Consider the following 21,248-nt stretch of genomic DNA (forward strand, 5'->3'; position numbering starts at 1 on the left):
GCCCAAAAATTTTAATCATCAATAATGTTTGGGGGTTTTTTTAGCATCCAATGAGTCTGACATTCTTATAATGATTAGTTGTTGATAGTAATAGGCCTTGATCCACACCACTTCAGATATAATAAAAAAAAGAGTGTACTGTGTATACAATATGTATGGGTGAATGTTACACTTCAAAATGTAACATTTTAAAAAATCAATGATGTCATTTGCACATAATGTCAAGCTTCGTCCTCAAACTTAGCTCAGGAGTTCCTCAGGGATGAGTGTTCAGCCCAGTTCCACTGTTTAGTTTGCTTTTTTCAACAAGCAACCAGAAGATGTTGAATTTGAGTGTGATGCAATTCCTTCATCCAAGTTTTGATGCAAATCAAACACAGCATAACAATTAGCAACTTTATTGCAACACGAACATGCATAAATTTGGTGTGACTTGACATAGACATTAGACTTCTGAGGTAGTGTGGCAATTTACAAGTACAACATATTTGTACTTATACTTTGGAATGCTTTGGTTCTCAATTAGCAAAATCAACTGGAACTGCACCAAAAGATGGAAAAGTCAAAGATTTCCCATCAATCATTTCCATCAATTAGATATAAAAATTCAACTACAGTGTTAAGGGCATAAAATGTTTCATTGTATTTCTAATTGACGTTAGCCTGGTCACCTAGCAGCAATGGCTAAAAGCTCTACTTTTCTGACTTTTTACTGGTGTCAAACCCAGATGTGATCTTAGATTTCCCCTGCAATACTGGAATCTGTTTTTGCTTAGAAGTTGGGACATTTTAGTTCTGAGTCATAAAAATCAACTGGAATATCCCCAGAAACCAGAAATCAAAGAGGGAAAGTTGGAGGTTTTTCACTAACCCTCAATCATAAATCATAAATAAGTGAGATTGATTGGCTCAGTCAATTTGATCTGACTTAAAATTATTGGTACAGTGTTTAAGACTGGCAACTAGAACACGGTTAATTTGGATCCATTGTAATACTTTGCGTATCTTTTTGATGTGTCGTGGTTCACTTATACTCAGAAGTTGTAGTTTCTTTATTTTTATAGTCAGAAAAAAGTCTCTGTACTACATTTGTAGGACATTTCTGAACTACAAATGTAGTTCAGAAATGTCCTACAAATGTCACACAAAAGTGCCTTGAATGTGTTTAAATACAAAAAAGTATTCTTAGTTATTGGCTTGTATCTCTAATTAAAGTTCGCATAAATAGCAAATCCCAAGTTATGTTGGGGGTGACGTCATTCTCAAATCAGCGTCCCAACTTCCGGTGTAACGGGCAACTCGGCACGAAGGTCTGCAGAGGCTTTTATTGTGAAATCTGCCTCTATGCGGAAGCAGACTGTTAGCTTCAGGAAACCAGTTGGAGGAAAAAGATTTTCCTTCTCCTGGAAAAAACTCCTCCACACTAAGCCCAACAAAGGCCGAAGAAGCTAATAACCCGCAGCTAATGGACCGCTGGAAAACTGCACAAATCCTTAGTCGATAGGACGCGAAGCTGCCAAATTGTCGGGCCGGGTCCGGAACCAGAACCAGGCCCCAGACTGGACCCCGGACGTAAGCAGCGCTGCGGACACCGGAGGGTTGATGTGTGGGTGAGGGAAGTGGCATGCTGTGGTTAGGGGAGGCTAAACGCGGATCACCGTGACTTGCTGTCTGTAGATAGGCGGCGAGTTCTCCGGCGAGTCCAGGCCGACTTGAGAGTTGCATCCGATCGGCTGTGAAGGCTCGAAGCTCCGGGATGGCTCAGCTGGAAGTCAGCCAGACAGGAGCTAGCTTCACCGTGAGCTAACATCGGAGTTAACCGACATCAACTTTCAGTCGCTCACAGGCCAGACAGAAAGAAAGACGGGAAAACAAATATGAGTGTCGAAGTGGGGTTTATGTGAGTGAGCAGGGCTGATTTCATTTCGTTTTTACTTGTTAGCAGTTTCCTCGGGCCTGAGCAGCGTTTATGGAGGGAGTATAGCTGCGTCGTTAGCCAGCCTCCACCGCCCCAATGAAAGAATACAAAGTTGTCGTGCTGGGCAGCGGCGGCGTCGGCAAGTCCGCGCTCACCGTGCAGTTTGTCACCGGCACCTTCATCGAGAAGTACGACCCGACCATCGAGGACTTCTACCGGAAGGAGATCGAGGTGGACTCGTCGCCCTCCGTGCTGGAGATCCTGGACACGGCGGGGACGGAGCAGTTCGCCTCCATGAGAGACCTGTACATCAAAAACGGCCAGGGTTTCATCCTGGTCTACAGCCTGGTCAACCAGCAGTCCTTCCAGGTAAGCAGGACAGCCATGTATGCTGATAATTAATCCACACAGACTCAGTAATTGTGAATTATTTGAATATATATGTTGAAACTGACCACATGTACAGAAGGAGGATAATTTCCAACATCTACTGACAAAACAACATCCTGTCATTGCAGTTAAGGACGCACCGATCAGCCTTTTTCTGATCTGGCCAATACCAATTTTTTTTAGGATATTCTCATTATTATTTAAAAGATTTAAAAATATAGTTTTAATCCCAAAGGGAAATTAAATGATGTATCAAGTTGAGGATGCCGAGAGCTGTGGGCAGCAAGGATCTCTTGTAGCAGTCTGTATTACAGCGGTTCTGAAGACACTCTGTTGTTATAAACCATAATTTTATCTCTTAGAGAGATTTCATCTCTCTTTTAGAGATTAAATCATCTCTAAAAGACAGCTTAAACAGAAACACCAACTCCTGAAAAATTTAAATACATAGTAACAAATTTTGTACATTTCTTTCATAACACATTTATTTAAGTAATCAAAGTTTTTTGGAGCTTAAATTAAATGGGTTTACTTCAGTATTAGCTTTCCAAAAGAAGTGGAATATGTGGAAAATTTGGTAGATAAATGAAATAATTAATATTGCTAATTGTACTGATAAGTTTTGTGCTCTTGTCTGTTTTTACTCAGCAGTAGTGCTCTCTTGCTGTTCATTTAACTTCTTTATCAGACCAATTTTATATTCATTATTCTATAAAACATTCACAACCAATCACTTTAAAGATGGTAAATGTTGTACAAATTCAACAGAATAAAATTGCAGTTTAATGACAGAACATAATAATGTTTAATAATCATTTCTCTCTTATTTCTTATCCAGACCATGTCATTAATCTCGCCTTCATCTCTATTTTACAGCTGTAGCTAGCGGTTATTTTAGTTATCAAGACTTGTATTGATTATTCTGATGATTAATTGAGAAATCAAATTTTTAAAATTGGCACATTCTGCAGATTTTTCATTCAACATCTAAAGCTTAACTTATACAGTTTTAAAATACATTAAAAAAATATCAATAAATTATTCAGGTCTTTTGTTGAAGAAGAAAATAAACATTTTGTTTCTGAAAAAGCAATAACACATCATTCCTTTAGTGAACACTTTATTATTTGTAGCAAAAAATTAATCTGCTGCTAAAAAAATACTTCCAACATCAACATGTAAAAAGATTGATGTTTAGTCAAGCAGAAAGGGCTGAGCTTTTCACATGATAATATTGTTTTTAGCTGGAAATGCATCCTTTGCTAAAAATGATCAAGCATTCACTAAAGGAATGCTGTGTTGCATTTTAGGCAAGAATATATTTATTTTTCTAATTTGAAAAAGGCATTACATTATCTGTTCATTTATTTGCACCTTTTAGTGTATTTCTAATATTGCATAAAAAAGCTTTGAAAAATCAGCAGAATGTGCCAAATTTTTAACCAATGAATCATCAGAATAATCAATTGATTAATCAATAAATGAAATAACTGTTAGCTGCAGCCTTTATTAAATAGTTTTTAAAAAATAAGAATTAGTGAGATTAAAATATTTAACATGAAAACATATTAATCTAATATTTAACAATAAAACAGTGGAGCTGATGAGGTTTTTTTTTTTTTTTAAATGTAACCTGATGAAAATCAGACCACTTTTAAACCTTTAAACTTCTTCTTCATGTGTTTTCCAGGACATCAGGCCGATGCGAGACCAAATAGTGCGAGTCAAGCGCTTCGAGAAAGTGCCGCTGATCCTGGTCGGCAACAAAGTGGACCTGGAGTCGGAGCGCGAGGTCGCCGGCTCGGACGGCCGGGCCTTGGCTCAGGAGTGGGGCTGCCCTTTCATCGAGACGTCCGCCAAGAGCAAGACGATGGTGGACGAGCTGTTCGCCGAGATCGTCCGACAGATGAACTACTCCACGCTGCCGGAGAAGCAGGAGCAGTGCTGCACGGCCTGCGTGGTGCAGTGAGGAAGAGGTAGGCAAGGCATCCGCGCAGCCTTAAAATGTCTGGAATTCATGTGCCTAAAATTTGGGCCTTGATGTGTCAAATATTCATTAAAAAGGATTTAATTGGCTTTAAATGCATTAATCATAGCTCTTATGTTTTGTTGTGGCTTTAGATCTTTCTAAAAATTATATCACAATATATATTTTTAAATACCTCTAATGATTTAAAGACGATATTCCACATTGTTGGATTTGACAAACTTTCCTTTATAAACAGTTATCAGAATAAATAATATATTCATATGTAAATATATACAAAGTCAGATGTTTCAATATGTTTAATGCATCAAAGGAAATATAAAATAAATAAATATAAATCCCAGCTAATAATGGACAGTAAAAAACTGTCTGAAATCAGCAACAAAGTGTAAATAAAATACTTAAATACACAAATAAAACAAACAGCAGATATTCAACAGAATATTAAAGTGTTTAATAACTCAAACATTATATGCAAAACTAGGAATCTTGTTTTTGTTTACAGGGAAATCTTCCTTTTTAAATTCTCCACACAAAAATATATGTCCCATAAATAATCTGCAAAAAGTTACAGCTTGTGCTCATTTTTATTTCTCTAAAAATCTAAATTGAAGTAATGATTAAGTGTTTTGGTTTTAGCTTTTATGTTAAAAAAATCTCAGGACTACAAATTGTGATTCTTGAAAAAGTTATTTTTTTTTCTGCACCTCTACTTGCTAGCTAGCTTTTTTGAGTTTAATATTTTTTTGCAAATTCACACTGGCTTTACTTCTGTTGCCATCCCATAAAATGCTATCTGCCTTCTGTGCAAAAAAGGCGGCATTGTTACAATGTAAAATATTGAGTTGGGTTTTTTTTGCACATTTCTGTTGTAATACAGGTCTTAAATTGCATTCATAGTGGTCTTAAATCAGTGAGTCGGATCCTCACTGATTTATTTATATTTTTACAAAATATGATGAAATGTTCCTGCAGCGCTTGTGCAGAAAAACTAGAGGAAAAAGTGACACGCAGACGGATAAGTGTGAGAGAGAGGGAGTGGGAGTGGGTGGTGCTACTGTCCGTTGGCTGAGCATGTTTTGATAAGATCTCTGAAAGTATGTTGAAATGAGGACACGGCTATTTGAGCAGCTCAGATCAGGGAGGAATAGAGCCGAGAGCGATGAAAGGAGACGGCAGCAAGAGGAAGGCGTCACATCCTGATGGTCCAAAACAGGAAGTTCATTGTGGCGTCTATTTCCAGCTGCAAGCTTGTTGCATTTCCTAATCTATTTTCCTCTCTTCCTCTGTTCTTTTTTCTAATTAGAATCTGTTCATTTGGACCCCTGCAGGCATTTTGGAGCACCTGAGGATAACCTGACGCTGACTAAAACTTACCGCTTCAGGTAAAACGCTCTGTCACAGAGACAGAAGAGACCTATTTTTGATAAGTGTTGGAAGATGCTTCTGCTGCAACCTCAACGGCCTTCGTGACGAGCCTAAACTCAGTCATACGGACTGACTCCATGGAGCAGCCCTCTGTGAATTTCTGTCTTATTATTTTTAATATTTTCTTTTGTCCTTATAGATGGAGGTTTCCTGACATACTAAGCAGAAGTGTTTTGTGAGGTTGCAGCATCTTTTTAAAGTTGCTTTAATCACTATTATATTCTTTAATATTACTTGTGTCATGTCTGAAATTTGGAATTTGATAAAGTATTTCATTATAATGGAACATTTAGATTTTTAAGCATGCATACTTAAACCGGTGTGCTGCTCAGGTGTGCTGATCATCTTATCTCAGAGGTTGTTTTTTTTTCTTCTTTTCATAAAACCTCAGCTATGTTTTTCTCTTTGGTGTTTTAGACCCTCGTGAAAACGGAGAAACTGGTAATATTTACGTTACGGACAATTGAGTATCGTCTGCTCCAAAGTGAAAATGTTAAAGTGAGCCATTATTTTTCTGCTTCTGGCCTGAACTCAAGGCTAGCCCGGACGCCGGTCTTCCGCTTCCACTTTTTGTTTTTTTTCTTTTAGGTTTTTGGAACGACAAAAGTCCAACACTCCGAGATGAGAAACGCGCATCGCTTTACGTTCGGGACGCGCTCATTTCTCGTTACAAATAACTCCCCCTACAAAGTGGTCCGGTGAAAGTTCTGGCACAGTTCATCTGCTTCTAACTTTTTGTATTTTTCTTTTTATTACAGTAACATATTTATTAAAACATGACGTGGGTAGCCAGTTTTGAGCTTAATTTTATACTAGCTTGAGTTTTTTTCTGAGTTATCGGGATCTTTTTTGTTGTTGTTTCTAAGCAGAGAATTTAACAGAGCCTTAAATTTCTCCTCATCCCCCCTGCACCCTTTTGTCATTTGTCTTTTTATTTTCTCTAAGATAAATCACTGTAATTATTTGAAAATAAACATGCTGGAACTTCTGTTTTTGTGATGACACACAGATAAAGTATTATCTTTAAATGAGACACGAGCACTTGCTGATTATTTCGGATGTCAGAGTGGAGCAAATTGATTTTGAGTTAAAAATGAGTCTTTCCACTGCCTACAGTTGACTCAATATATTAGAATATTGTTCTGGCTTATAAAATGAAAATAATTGAAGTAATTTACACCGTATCTGTAAACTGTTACTAGTTATATTTACTTCAGTAACTTCTTAGAAAAACATGAACATTTAAGCGTTTATTTTATTATAAAATATTGCTACTCTGTTGAGTAAAATTTCTTGATACTCTACCCACTGTGAGTAAATTCACTGAATGAAGTAAAAAAGATGCATGAGACACAAACAAATACAGTTTAAGCTGAGACTTGTTCTGCACAATCTTTGTTATTCTTATGTTATTATTTTCTATCTGCTGTGCCATTTGACTCTGGAACTATTTCACCCCATTCTAACGTAAAATATATTTGCATTACCGACTGTTTTAGTTTCATTGTTGGTTTTTTAGGATTTGGAAAAGCGAAACCTGAATCTCTTATTTTGTAGTCATGTAATTAGTATTTTTTTCTACTTTAGTTTTTAAAATACCAGAATTTGGACTTAATTGTACATTTTTGGCTGTCTGATATTTTGTCTACCTGATATCATTCTTAACTATTAAATCAGATGTTATGATCTGTTACTCAGTACTTCAGTAGCCTTTTAACTAGAAACTTTTTTTTTACTATTAAGTAATTTCTTGGATGGCTATTTTTTTACTTTTACAATTATGTGCACCAAAATATTCAGCATGAATTCATGAAACTACCGCATTTTTTAGCGTTAATGGGTTCTTTGTTTCTTTCCACAACATCTCTATTCAGCGAAGGAGATGCGGATTGAAAACATGCAGATTCGGTCTGTTCAAGACAACGGAAGCCTGTTCAGATCAGAACTTGCAGCATTCCCATCAAATAGTGGGAGGAACACCAAGGCTGCTCTTTCATTTTATCGACGTGAGTTGGTTCAGTTATGGGTGAAATGTGGAATAGTTTTACAGTGATTTTAAAGACTGATCTCCAAACTCCTCGACGGAAACAAGCTTCCCTTTTGTTCTGAGTCCTGCTGCGTTAATCTGGGTCCGCACGGCGAGAATCACCGCCGACTCTCCGGACTGGCATTGGCCCGCGGTGTCAAACTGAGGTCAGTGAGCTCCAATGAAACAACACAGAGATATAAAAAATAAAATAAAAAACAGTGAACGTTTATCCAGATTTGGGGATGTTATCCAGGGTTTTTCCAAAAGCAGAACTGTGCAGTTTATTCGTCCCTGACTATAAGCCAACGATGTAAGAATTTAGATAATGAGACCAGAGTACCCAAAAAATTAACAAATAAAATTAGCACTACTTCAACATATTTTTACTCAAGTAAGAAAAGTAGCTATCCAAGATATAACTCGAGGTGTCGTTTGTTTCATATTGCCATGGCAACCAAGAAGCTAGCAAAGCTGTTTTCCGGTGAGTATAAAAACATGCGTTTTCTTGTGACGTCACTTCATGAATTTTGTAACTGACAGCCATCTTGGCAGGCAGTTGCTATGGAGTTGCTATGACAACAGTAAACATACCACAAGCTTAGAACTAGCTCTCGCCTCAAATTTAACTTATAAACAATATAAGCACATTACAACGATTACTCGATTAAAATTTTTGAGTAGTCTACCCACCAGTAAATATCAGTGACATTTACTACCGGTAGTTCGGCAGTAGTACTTATTAGCTAATTTAGCTAATGTAGCTTCTATCTGCAAGCCATTACGGACATGCAGCCTACGTGTATGTTACTCCATGTACTTATTTTGCTTTGTGCTGGTATTTTAAAGACCTAAATGAAAATAATTTACATAAGAACAAAATCGAGCAAAAGATACATATATTTTCAAATCAATTTCTTTCCATTTAAAATTTATGAAACTTGTCTGGTGAATTTTAGGTTAAAACCAACGTGTACTTCCTTCTGTGAAGTTACTGGCAGTGGGTGAAGTATCCAGAAATTTTACTGGAGAACCTCATAAAAAAAAATTACTCAAGTATAACAACTACTCTTAAGTTGTTGTTTTTTTTTTTTAAGTTACTCAAATATAACTTCTTACTTCTAAACTCTATACCAATGAATTTGCACTATACAAACATATATCTGTTGGAGAAAATACATTTTTGACAGCAGGAATGAGGAAAATTAGACCATATATGGTTGTGCACCAAGGCCAAAAGAATGATTCTTAGCTTTTGGTCATATGCAGGTCAAAATGGTAGGTTTTGTGAAAGTGTAGCTTGGACGAAGTTTTCAGAATAAAACGTAAAAAATAAACAAACTGCTTACTGAAGTGTCATCTTAACAAAAAATAGTTCAGATTTTTACTCGACCACAAGGGGGCGACAGCAGCAGGCCACCACCTCCACACTAAAATAAGGGGTGAGACAAAACACTGACAATTTATGCATGTAGCTAAAAATTCTAGCCTCAGTGCAATAAAATAAGCTTAAGTCTAATTTAAAACACCTAGCAAAAGCTGTAATGACTGTTATAATGGCTCCCTGTAGATCAGCAGATAGACTTTAAAATATTGTTGTTAGTTTATAAATCACAGAAAAGCTTAGCACCAAAATACATGAAATATCTGCTGCTGTTGTATCAACCTTCCAGACCTCTCCGGTCTTCTGGTTCTGGTCTGCTTTTTATCTCCAGAACCAGAACCAAACGGAGAAGCAGCTTTCAGCATCTATGCACTACAAATCTAGAACACACTTCCAGAAATCTCCAAAACAGCTGAAACACTGAGTTCTTTTAAATCAAGACTAAAATCCCACCTGTTTAGAGTTGCATTTGAACCATAATAAATGGAACATTGACCAGTATATTCATGTACTGATTATTTTAATGATGGCAGTCATCAAAATGTAATGTTTGTCACTGGTTTCTCATGTTTTGACTATATGTTGTTTTCTGACTTTTGCTGAAATGCGCTATACAAGTAAAATTGATTGATCGACTGATTGAATAGAATGTGAACAAAATGCTTGCCATTCTTGGGAGAAAAAAAACATGACATTACTTCTACTTTATAATTAAGCCCTTCTTTCTGCTTGTCTATCACATGAACTCCAGTAATATAAATAGAAATTTGTGGTTGATGGCCACATGCAGCAGAAACATCTATATAACCCCCCAATGTGTTTGTATAAGCCACTGGCTCTTCTGTATTTTACAGAAAAATCCTCAGCCATGACGATTCACCCACACACAGCCCTGCTGTCAGTGTCGAGTACAAACCTGTGCCCTGATTGCTGCTTGGATTTCCGTCAGCAGCTGCACCTGCATTCAGCAGGTACAAGCCATCTATACATCACAACCACTCCTCTGAGCTGTCGGTCTGGAGTGACAGCGTGGCACTAACTAAAGAGGACAGAGGACGCCTTCAGAGTGACAAGGCACTCATGCAATGTCACATATACATGTAGGAGCTGGATTCAAAATAAGGGTAGACAGTCCTCTGTCCCATATGTCAAAACAAATAAAAATCTAAAGTAGCACCCTAGCCTTGACGATTCATAGGCAGTTGAGTATCAGTGCTGGAAGCCATGCAAATATTGTGAGCCGTATTCTACTCAAAGTCTTCACTGGACCACAACTTCACAAAAAGTCATGGCAGAGAGTTTTGCAGACTGTACTGTACAGCTTCAGTTTTAGTTAGTTTAGTTGTGCAAAATAGAATAAGAATTCCTTTACTCTCATTGTGCAAGAAAACATAACATTTTTAAAAATAGCAAGTCTTGAAGTGCAAATGGCCAAGAAAGTAAATATAATTTTTAAACATATTTTTAAATAAATATATAAACATATATAGCAGGGGAAAAAACCAAGAAACAACCAGAATGTTAAGAAAATGATGATCAGGGTTTGGATGAATTTGTGGTGGTGTTCAGGGTAACAGTTGTTGGGTAGAAACAGTTCTTTAGTCTGGTTGTTCTTGTCGTTGTTGCCCTGAAACACCTCCCTCAGGATAAAATGCAATATAATTTCGTTTTTGTACCGTCATAACGACAGTTTCCCATAAAAGAAAATGCATCGTTTAAATTTTATTTCAGAATTTTTTTTCCTTTTCCTAACTTCAAGTGGCTGCAACTAAGGCCTCCGGCCTCCCGATGGCGACATTGTGCGTCTCTCAAGGATGCTGGTGACGTGATGACGTAGTGATTCCTGAATTAAAGATTAGTATTTCAAAAAGAACATCTGATTATTTGAGTGTGTTTGCGGTAGAACTAGGTGCTATTTTAGTAGCTTTAGAATGGGTGGAGGAAACTAATAGGAATAAAATAATAGTTTGTAGTGACTCTCTATCTGCGTTGACGAGTATCGGAAAGGGACGTACAAAAAATCATCAAAATATTTTATATGAGATTATGGCGGTTCATCATAGGATCTGTGAACAAAATAAAAATGTTGTATTATTCTGGACTCCTGCTCATGTAGGTATTATGGGGAATGAAAGAGCAGACAAGCTGGCGAAGGAGACAATTAAACAAGATGATATTGTTATGCAAATAAAGTTATCTAAATCTGAAGGCAAAAGTATAATTTGGAAAGAATGCAAGAAGATATGGGAAGATAGGTGGGTAAATGAAATTAAAGGAAGACATTTATTTAGAATACAAAAAACAGTCGATGTAGAAAGGATCAGAGGATTAAACAGGAGGGAAGAGATAATTATAAATAGAATACGAACTGGGCATAGTTTCCTAAACGGAACTCTTTTTAAGATGGGGAAACACCTTACTGGTTTATGTAGATGGTGTGATGAAGTAGAAACAGTGGAACATGTTTTGATTAAATGTAGGAAATACGAAAGTCACAGAAGATTATTAAAAACAGAACTAGGTGTTAGTAGGGAATTGAAATTTGACAAGGTGATCGATCAGCTGAATAATATTGAGGGGAAAAAGAAGATTTTTCGTTTTTTAAAAGACACTGGGATTTTTAAGAGTCTTTGAGGAGTAGGTAGTAGGAGTCAATAGAGGGCAGTAGTGCAACATAATTGGATGCAAGCTGCCGTTAAAATCTAAAGAAGAAGAAGAAGAAGAAGAAGAAGAAGACGTGATGACGTTTGAAGCGGAAGCAGCGGAAGTCGGGTCTGTGCTCTGTAAGATGAAGATAAACAAGCTGAAATCTTAACTTAGGGTAAAAAGTGAGGGTTTAAAACCGGAGTAGACATGCAGACGGTGTTCGTTACCGTCGGAAGCACGCGCTTTGATGAGCTGATCGAAAGCGTCACTTCCTCTGAGGCCACACAGGTGAGCAGGCGCCTTATAAGTCTGGTACATAGCTGAATTTTATGTTTTAATACTAAGATGGTGGGGGGTTTTTTCTCTCGCTCCCTCTCTCAGGTGCTGAAGTTTCGGGGATATGAGCGTCTGGTTCTTCAGGTCGGAAAAGGATCTTTGCTTCCAGATGCCGACAGCTGTGCTCACCTCAGCGTGGAGGCTTTTCGCTTCAAAGACTCAATAGCAGAAGACATGAAGCAAGCTGATCTTGTCATCAGCCATGCAGGTAATTCAGGGGCAAAGACCTCTTAAAAACAAAACAAAGAATAGCAAAACGGTCATGAGTTGCGTATTTTAGGTCTCATTTAAATGACACTTTGGTTATTCTACACAAACAATCGATTATTAAAATATAGCGGTTTTGTTGTGCTTCTTTAACGTAGTCTGTCAGCTCAGATTCGCAGAATCATGTTTTAATTATTACCCGGTGCTTAAGGGGATTAATATTAAACAAGCCTGCGCTCCTATAAGACTGACTATGTCTCAGTCTCAGTGTGAAAACAAGCCTGAATCAACAAAGACAAGGTACTTAAACGATGTCAGCAACAACACCCATAAAGTTTATATTCCACAATAGGAACTTAAAGGTGACCTATAATGGCTCCTTAAACAAGTTAGGATAGGTTTTGTACAATTTATAGACTGTACAAAACATGGTCATTAATTTATTTTCTTATTTATTTTTTTTGCACAAAATCATACTCTTTAGATATTTTAGTCTGGCCTTTATGCTCTAATTTGAGCTTCTTTCAGAATGAGCTGTTTTTGGGCCTTGTCACTTTAAATATAACCAAGCTGCAGGTGGCCATTAAACTAAACCATTGGTTGAGTTTAATAGTTTAACTCAACCATTAAACTCGTACATGAAAAAGGCTGCATACAGATGCACAATTATACAACTGTACATATTTGAAAAGCGGAAGTGGAGCCTCCAGCACAACCAACAAGACCTCAGAAAGTGGTATTTGTAAGTCAACACCAAAATACTTGTCCTTTCCAGCAGCCTTTGTACAGTACATACAGGGTTTAAATCAGCTGACCAAACATGCTGGAGCTCCACTTGGGTTGCTAGGTAACAACACAGTGCCCATTGACTCTAACTTAACTATCGAAAGGATTTTTAAATGGCTCATTTCCAGACACCAAAAAACATTTGTTTATTTTTTGTTTTGTTTTTTTAACCACTCTGGCTCTTTTTAGATGTAGTTGAGACCCAAATGGAAGTATAAAATGTGCAAAATATTAACTTCCTTAAACATTAAAATCCTGACTTATGGGTTCTAATATTTACTGTAGGAATTAAAACTAAGTCAAACAAATAGCACAACTTTGATTCTCTTTTACTTTTTAAAACCTCCTTTCAGGAGCAGGAAGTTGTCTGGAGGCTCTCGGTGCCGGAAAACCTCTGCTAGTTGTGGTCAATGACAAACTGATGGACAACCACCAGCTGGAGCTGGCCCGGCAGCTGCACATGGACCACCACCTGCTGTACTGCACATGCAGGTATGTCCGTCTCACACGCCTGTCTGCAGCGTAACGATGTGAAGCTAACCAGCGTTAACGGTGTGTGCTTATGTCCAGCACTCTGACAGAAACGCTGAAGAACATGGACCTCTCTGTTCTGCAACCGTTTCCGCCTGGACAGCCGAAGAACTTTGCAAACTTTTTAGACAAAGCCCTCGGAGTGAAATGACGTTTTAACTCCACAACGCTGCGGATTATGTTACACATGAAAGTGCTGACTCTACATTGTGAAGGATCATGACTTTATAATGTTACAAGTGTGTTTTTTTTTATTATATACCTGTCATCCTATGAATGTTCAGCCTTTTAATATTTCCATTTTAAAATGACTTTACAGTTAAATACTTCCTCAGCCTGAGGGCTTATGACAAAGCTTTGCAGAAACTGTTAAGTAAAGCATTAAATCGAATGTAAAATCACCATCAGTAAGGTGACTGAACTTCTAAATCTTTATGCAGTTCCTGCATTTTGTCATTGAGTTTGACCGCTGCAGCCGAGTTTATAAACAAAGAAGGTCAGAACTAATGATAACGCTCAGTTTTAGACTAAATAACCTCTTATATCCTTTTTGTTAAATGTTCAAATTACATTGCTTGATGGTAAAGTGACGAGCATTTTACTTGCTTTGGGAGAGAGGGTATCTTCACAAATATTTTACTTTGAAGACTTCAGGAAATATTTTCGTTATTATATTTTTCCACTAGATAGAAATCTATCTTTGCTTGCAGGTCAGCTCTTTTGCATTAATCCGATTTGTTTGTTGCATCAGAAACTTTGTAATCAAAGTTGATCACAGTGAACAAGTCGAATATTATATAAAATGCTATTTGGATCATCTAAACTACACAGTGCACTTCTTTATGAATGTCAATGAACTAAAAAACTGTCTTGACAAAAACTATGTTTGGTACTAATAAAGCCTCACACAGCAGTGTCTTCCCTCTGATACCTCTAAATAAAATGTCGAGCAACCAACAGCCTTCCAAAATCATCTAATCAGTAAATAAAACCTGAGTGTTTGCAACTTAATCTCTGCATAAATTCAGCTGTTCTGTGAAGGCCACAGGTGTTTTTTTTAGAGAACATTAGAGAACAAACAACATCATGAAGACAGAGGAACACAGCAGACAGGAAGAAATTTAAAGTGTTTATGACTCTGCAGTCCACAAATCTGGCATTTAAGGAAGAGCGCAGGAAGGAAACTATATGAAGTCCTCTGTAAATTGTGTAGTTGACACAGCAAACATGAAAGAAGAGCTCTGGTCAGATGAGCCCAAAACATTTAAACTTCTGGCCTACATGTCACATTCAGAGAAAGTGATGTCCAAAGTGTGGCCCGGGGGCCATTCATGGCCCTTGGACTGATTTGATTGGCCATTGACCACAAGTGAAGAATGAGAAAAATGTGGCCAACAAAATAGAAAACAACTGTTGACCTCCAAAATTTGGAAATTGTCTGTTTTTCATTTAATAAGGCAACGGTCCAAAGCATTGTTTTATGTTTTGAATCTTTAAGATTTTATAAAAATGTTGTTTATTATTGAGCAGGTGAAAATAAAAACAGAAAAAATTACAATAAACTAATTTCTGCATTTTTTAAATGAATTTTGCAGCCTGTGAGTTGTTTAAATTTGCCCGTTTTGATCGTAGGGGTAAAAAGGTTTGGACACCACTAGTTTAGATTAACTAACTAACTAAGGAGTTGAAAGATTTCACTGGAATTACAGCAGGAACAGAGAGCAGGATCACATCCCTGACTCCCCAACATCCAATTTTCGTTTGGGATATATATAAATACTTTTGAATTTCATTGAGTCAGAGACATTCATCTATTACACATTTGTCAAACTTGAGGCCTGTGGGCCAAATACGACCCACCAGAAGTTTTTATGTGGCCCTGTGGACTCCAAAAATAGAACCTATGAGATAAGTGTGCTTAAATATTATTTTATTGATTCCTATATGGTCCAAAATTAAAATTAGTTTGACGGATTTTAGATGCTCTCCATCCAACCAAACTGAGTTGTAGAAGATTGTGCAAAAATATTTCCCAAGAAAACTGATAGAGAAATGCTTCAAAAGACATGCAGATGTAGATCAGATGTTTGTTCTAAATATAAAGACAAATACATAAAGTTTGTGAGGAAAAAGTGAAAAGGATAAATACTTTTAAAGGGCACTGTTGACATGCCGGAAGAGGTGAGTGGGTGTTAAAATCATAACCTTGTGGTCTGATTATCTCCCGTCCTTTCAGAACAACTTAATCTTCCTCCAGTCAAAAACAGATACCAATGTTCAGGAGCTTTGATCTAGAGTTACATTTAACAACTTTAATGTTTTTATTCCCAATTAGAAGATGCATTTCACAATGGTTCCCAAACCCACATAAGAAGCACTTGATGAGTTAACTTCTAACAGGTTGGATGTTGAAACACAGCTGACTGAAAAGCTGCACGTACTGTAGTTTGCCCCTTCGACCTATAAACAGTGGCAACCACAACAGGAAACATTTTCGTCTGCTCTTGCTACACAGACGTCAGATGCAGTAACACTCGACTGAGAATCTCGTCCTTTCAATTAGTGACTTTATGTGAAAGTAAAATCTTTCTGATAGAACAGGTCTAAAACCCGCTTCAGGGTTTTTAGTTATTTCCGCTAACTAAACTGTCAAGAATATTGTATTAGAGGAATAAATCAGAAAACTGACATGTTTCCCTCACAGGAAAGTCCCTTCTTGTTTTGTTGGCAGCTGAATTTCAGAGGAACAGGACTTGCTGTAATTCTGGGACGTGTGGCTTTCTTCAGTTCCTTTCTTCAAACTAGTCACAGCTCACAGAAATCACCCAGCAGGTTATGAAAAGAGCAGTTCTGAAAAGTCAAACTAAATGTGCTCAATCTCACAGCTTCAATTCAGGGACAAATACAGGATGCAGACGGTTCATAGAGAACATAGTGCTTCCTTTTCCAACAAATAACAAAACTAGTTTTACACGTTTAACTCTCCGCTTTTCATTATAAAATCCATCAATCCATTATAAAGTCCACCAAATGTCAATTAGATAGTCAGCAGTACATGCTTCTTAATTAAAATCCTCACCATAAACAGGTTGAGCCTCACAGCAGTCTTGTTTTTTTCTTGATTTAGTCAGTCTGGTTCAGACTGGTCCAGTCTGACACACAATATGATTCACATGATGTTTGTTAATCAAATTGTAAGGACACAGACAAGTGTCTCGTTCTCTAATGAGCCCGTGTTCAAGCGATTCGAATGCGCATGCAGTGCATTATTTGATGCTGTATCTCTGGAGAAAAACTTTTTAACCTTAACACTTTTAAAAGAAATACTTACCAGCTGATATTAAAGGGATAATTGAGGATTTGTGAAGTGAAGTCCTGTAAGAAAGTTATAAGTAGCTAATATCTTATGTGCAGTAGATAATTCTCTTCTTTTAGTGTAAATCCAGATTATTTGTTCCAAGAGGGGCTGGGTATGAAGGGGGTTTCTAATCTCAAAAACAAGATGGTTGTTTATCTGATTGCTTTTTAAAACCTTTAAACTTTTGTCATATTTGCATATGTGGTAAATAGAGATTGGAGGCTGTGTGCCATTAATTATCTTCCTGTGAGAAACGCTATTGAAAATGAAACGTAAATTGTTTCTGGTCAGACTAACTGTCTGATGCAAATGTAAAGAAATCCATTCTTAACTTATTCCATTTAGAGTACTTGTTTCACTCAGGAAGATTTTTGGTGCTGCTCCACCTCCAGCCTCCACTTAGACAGTAAATAATGGGTGTAATTTCTCCTCCAATTGGAATGTGAGAACTGTTTAAGATTTCATCAAGTGTTCACACAAGCTGCTTTTATATTCTTGTTGTTTTAAAGCGCCGGACGTCTGCTTCAGCCTCTGTAACCAGGCATTCTGGATTTTCACTAAATGAAGAAACAAACTGAAAAATCTCCACTACAATTAGATCATCTTGCTCACCACAAACACTTTATTAATCTATTAAAAGCTTTAAAAGTATGAATTTTATGTTTTACCTACTCAACAATAAACATGCAATGTTTTAATAAAATGAATAGTCTTATTTTGTGCATTTTGCACATTTGCCATATTACAAAAGATGCATAAAACGTCCTAAATTTATTGCATTTTTATTTATTTATTATATTTTTGTCTATTCTCTTGCTGTGTTTAATGAAAGAGTGCAGCCAGGTTTGCTTTTGAGTAAAAATCCCTGAATAGTTATGGTGCTTTTTACAATTAAAAGGCAAATACTTTATGTTTTACTCTACATTTAAACATTCAGTCGAAACTACAAAAGTGAAAATTGCATTCTACAAATAAAAGAAATAGCCACCTTTGTGGGCTGGCTGCATTTCTCTTCCATTAGGGCCTGTTAGCATGCAGCAAGTCAGCGGGGCAAAGCCCTGCAAAGCAAGAGGGTGCAACCCGTTTTCTGCCCCAGCTCTTCCCAGTGAGCAAGTAGAAGCAAGTAAAGCAGCTGTTGTTTTCCCAGTGGTTTCGTCCCAGTCTCCACTCGACAGACGCTGTCCTGATATGTCCTTACTGGTCTGCTCAGTGGGAGCACACAACGTACTCTTCCTCAGAACCTTAAAACGTGAATCCATTGTATTAAAATGCTTTCATTTGTACACAACCTTGTGTAATTATGAAAACAGGTATTGTGTTTGGACTTGTTGAAATAATCCTAATAACAGTCATGAACTTTGCCTTGCTTAAGATACAGAGGAGAGAGCAAGGCCTGGTTCCAGAAGGTCCAGATTAGCACTTTTATATATCAGTTACTGAAAGAGGAAGATAGTCAAGTCCTTTGTCATTTCATGGCCAAATTTTCATTTATTTTTTGACTGAAATGTTAGTAAAAAAAAAAAGAAATCTGAGCAATTTTTTCATACAAGCAGTGAGTTTGGGAAGGAAATTTATTTAAAGAACAATTGCTAAACAATTTGTTTATCCTTTTTTCTGTTTTCGGTAAGCATTTCTAAAGTAAAAAGAAAAATTTGAATTTTCAAAAGGAAATTAAAGTCCAATTTGATACTTAAACAACCATTTGTTTGTTGCAGCTGCTTGAATCTGATTACCATCAGAGATGACCGTCAGTGCATCTAATTGATCCAAAGGTTGTGACTTATGTTCTCTGAAAACAATTTCATTTGAACCGGTTGAGCTGTTGGCTCAACCGGTTTCTGGAAACCATACAAATGTTTCTTTCATCAAAACAAGCCAGGACTGACCCAAGTGGACACGATTCAACCGGGCAGAGAAAATCACATCTGGCAGGTCAACAGTGGATATCACAGGAAAAGAAGAGCTCCAAAGGAACCTTCTTTGTTTAGCTTTTTTTCTTCAAAACATCACATGACTCTCAGCTTGTTTTTTTACTGTAAAATACTCTCTATAACTATAGTTAGGTTTAGTACATGCCGTCACCATTGTGGGGAGGTTTTGCCCAAGTTTGTTTTGGATGTAGAGGTTTAAGGTGTTGGCTCTGGTTTAAATTCTTCCCCACCTACAAGACGGGGTAAAGTTTAAAGCACGCTACTGTCTAAATATAATTATATGTTGCAGGTGAAAGCTCCTCCTGCATGTTTTGGTCAGTGCACTGATCACTGGTCACACCCAACTGTACAATGTTTCTCTAAATTTGTCTGAAGAAGGAGTAGTCTGAGCATATGGTTTAAGATTTTAAATACACATACAAAAACAACTTTGGTGAAAGCTGAGAAGGAAAGATTTAAAAGTTTACAACACAAGAGCGTTTAAATGCCACACATAATCGTTTTACAACTTTTCTTTTTCACTGAAGACAAATTTAGTGTTTGCAAAGTCTCCAGCTCGAATTTGAATTTAGAAAATTAAGATGTATATGGTTTGTCCAGTCTGGAGAAAGAGATCAAGGCAAATTTAAGCAGTAGCTTAGAAATCTAACAAACCGACATCCTACCCAGAGATTTAAAAGTGTAGACATAGTGAGAAATGAAAAATGATGAAAAATAATTCAAAACATTAACAAATGTGCTTTGTTTCAGATGTAATTTCTGCTCCCATTCTGACCAGCATTTTTTCTGATGCCCCAAGCATCTCTCACTGTAATGCTTTATGTCTGGGAGCTGTGTGATGTTTATGCAAGTCTCACATTTCTCCATTAATTCAGTACACATACACCTCAGGGCTTAAATGCACTATAGCAAAGTAGCTATCAAAACATTATTCTTTCACACCATTCAAACTCTATAAGTCAAATTTCCCCTTCCTTCATTTGGCTCAGACACGGGAAATAAACGATGCTGCTGGATTACACCTAATGTTTGGTGAAATAAAGATCTTTATCACTTAATAAATATATAAATAACAGCTACATTTGCCTCCATGTTCTGCTTTTTACTCCTTCCTTGAGCGATCCATCTACCCAACACATAAATTTTGTAGTAAAAACAACAGAAATCTATCCATTTAGCCAGACTGTTGTAGAGAACTGTTACGTCACAATCCATTTAAGATAGACCCTTTCTGTTTCAGTTGCTGTGCCTCAAAAAACTCCTATTGTTCCAGTAGCCACTAAAAATTTATATGCATTTTGTAATTTGGAGATTTTGAGGTTCTCTGGCTCTAAAATATTATAGTCATCCATAAAGATATGACAAATAGCAACATAAATTTCCAGTTCTTTAGTTTTTACATACTCTGCCTTCAGTGAGTAAGGGTTTTTTCTGTGGCCTTTAGTTCTTTTATTAATTCTGTGGCCATATTTCTTATGCCTAAAAGTAACTCTCCAGCAAAAACCAACAAGTGTTGGTGTCTGAGTCAGACTAGTGCAGCTGCTTTAATCCAAATAGGATAACCTAAAAATAGTGCTTTTTAAGTATTAAAGCTTTTTAATAAGTATCTTCATTTAGATTTGTTCAAGCTTTTTTTAATATAAAGGTTACATTTAACAACATAAACATGTCCAGTGACTGAACGGTCAATCATTACGCACTGTTATGAATTATAATAATACAGTTTAAGACAGAAACTTTTACCTGCATAAAAACTGACTGAACTTTGAACACAGCTTTCCTAAAAGAACCAACTGCTGGGAATCCATATAAAAACTGAACTTGGTATCTGTTTGGGTTTATGGGTTTTGTGATCTTCAGTTCCACTTTCGTGTTTAGTTTATATAAAGTTTTCTATACATTTGGAATCGTTTTGCTTCTTGCTTCGATTAGCTGCACAAGCCAGAAATAAGATAAATGTCTCTTTTTATTCAATGTATGTAAACTTCTGTAAACTGTATACATGTGTAACTTTAACAATAATATTGTTTTACCATAATTATTTAAACTGTCACCGTGTTGTGACAGTATATTAGACAGACAATCAACAGAAAAAATGTTTATCCGCCGTCATCAGTGGTTAAGCTAATTAGCTTTAGCATTCCTGGCAGGCTTGTTGGGGTGAGCCAACTGTAACAAAGAGCTAGCAGGGAGGGGTAAGAGTGATTAACAGTGCTAAAACCCTCCTCCTGATTTAACTACTAGACTTTTTCTTAAATAAAAGAGTATCAAATAATTATTCAAAATACACTCAGTGGGCAAGACAATTCTACAGTGGCCA

General features: G+C 36.8%; 2 protein-coding genes across 3 annotated transcripts; both read left to right on the top strand.

Annotated features, from left to right (window-relative positions):
- The first annotated feature begins 1,320 nt into the window (after nt 1–1,320).
- Nucleotides 1,321–6,756, top strand: rap2c (RAP2C, member of RAS oncogene family). Its single transcript, XM_028008738.1, has 3 exons — nt 1,321–2,287; nt 3,999–4,284; nt 5,602–6,756. The coding sequence occupies exons 1-2, from the start codon at nt 2,015–2,017 to the stop codon at nt 4,275–4,277; spliced, it is 552 nt and encodes a 183-aa protein (XP_027864539.1). The 5' UTR covers nt 1,321–2,014; the 3' UTR covers nt 4,278–4,284; nt 5,602–6,756.
- Nucleotides 6,757–11,873: 5,117 nt separating this feature from the next.
- Nucleotides 11,874–16,979, top strand: LOC114139084 (UDP-N-acetylglucosamine transferase subunit ALG13 homolog). Of its 2 annotated transcripts, none has more exons than XM_028008739.1 (4): nt 11,874–12,067; nt 12,161–12,323; nt 13,462–13,600; nt 13,679–16,979. In XM_028008739.1, exons 1-4 carry the CDS (start codon nt 11,987–11,989, stop codon nt 13,788–13,790), a joined length of 495 nt encoding a protein of 164 aa, XP_027864540.1. In that variant the 5' UTR covers nt 11,874–11,986; the 3' UTR covers nt 13,791–16,979. The 2 variants fall into 2 exon arrangements, with proteins under 2 accessions (XP_027864540.1, XP_027864541.1); XM_028008740.1 differs by having other exon boundaries at nt 13,462–13,596; nt 13,679–13,787.
- Nucleotides 16,980–21,248: the final 4,269 nt, after the last annotated feature.

Source organism: Xiphophorus couchianus, chromosome 23, assembly GCF_001444195.1.
Source record: "Xiphophorus couchianus chromosome 23, X_couchianus-1.0, whole genome shotgun sequence".
Classification (NCBI taxonomy): domain Eukaryota; kingdom Metazoa; phylum Chordata; class Actinopteri; order Cyprinodontiformes; family Poeciliidae; genus Xiphophorus; species Xiphophorus couchianus.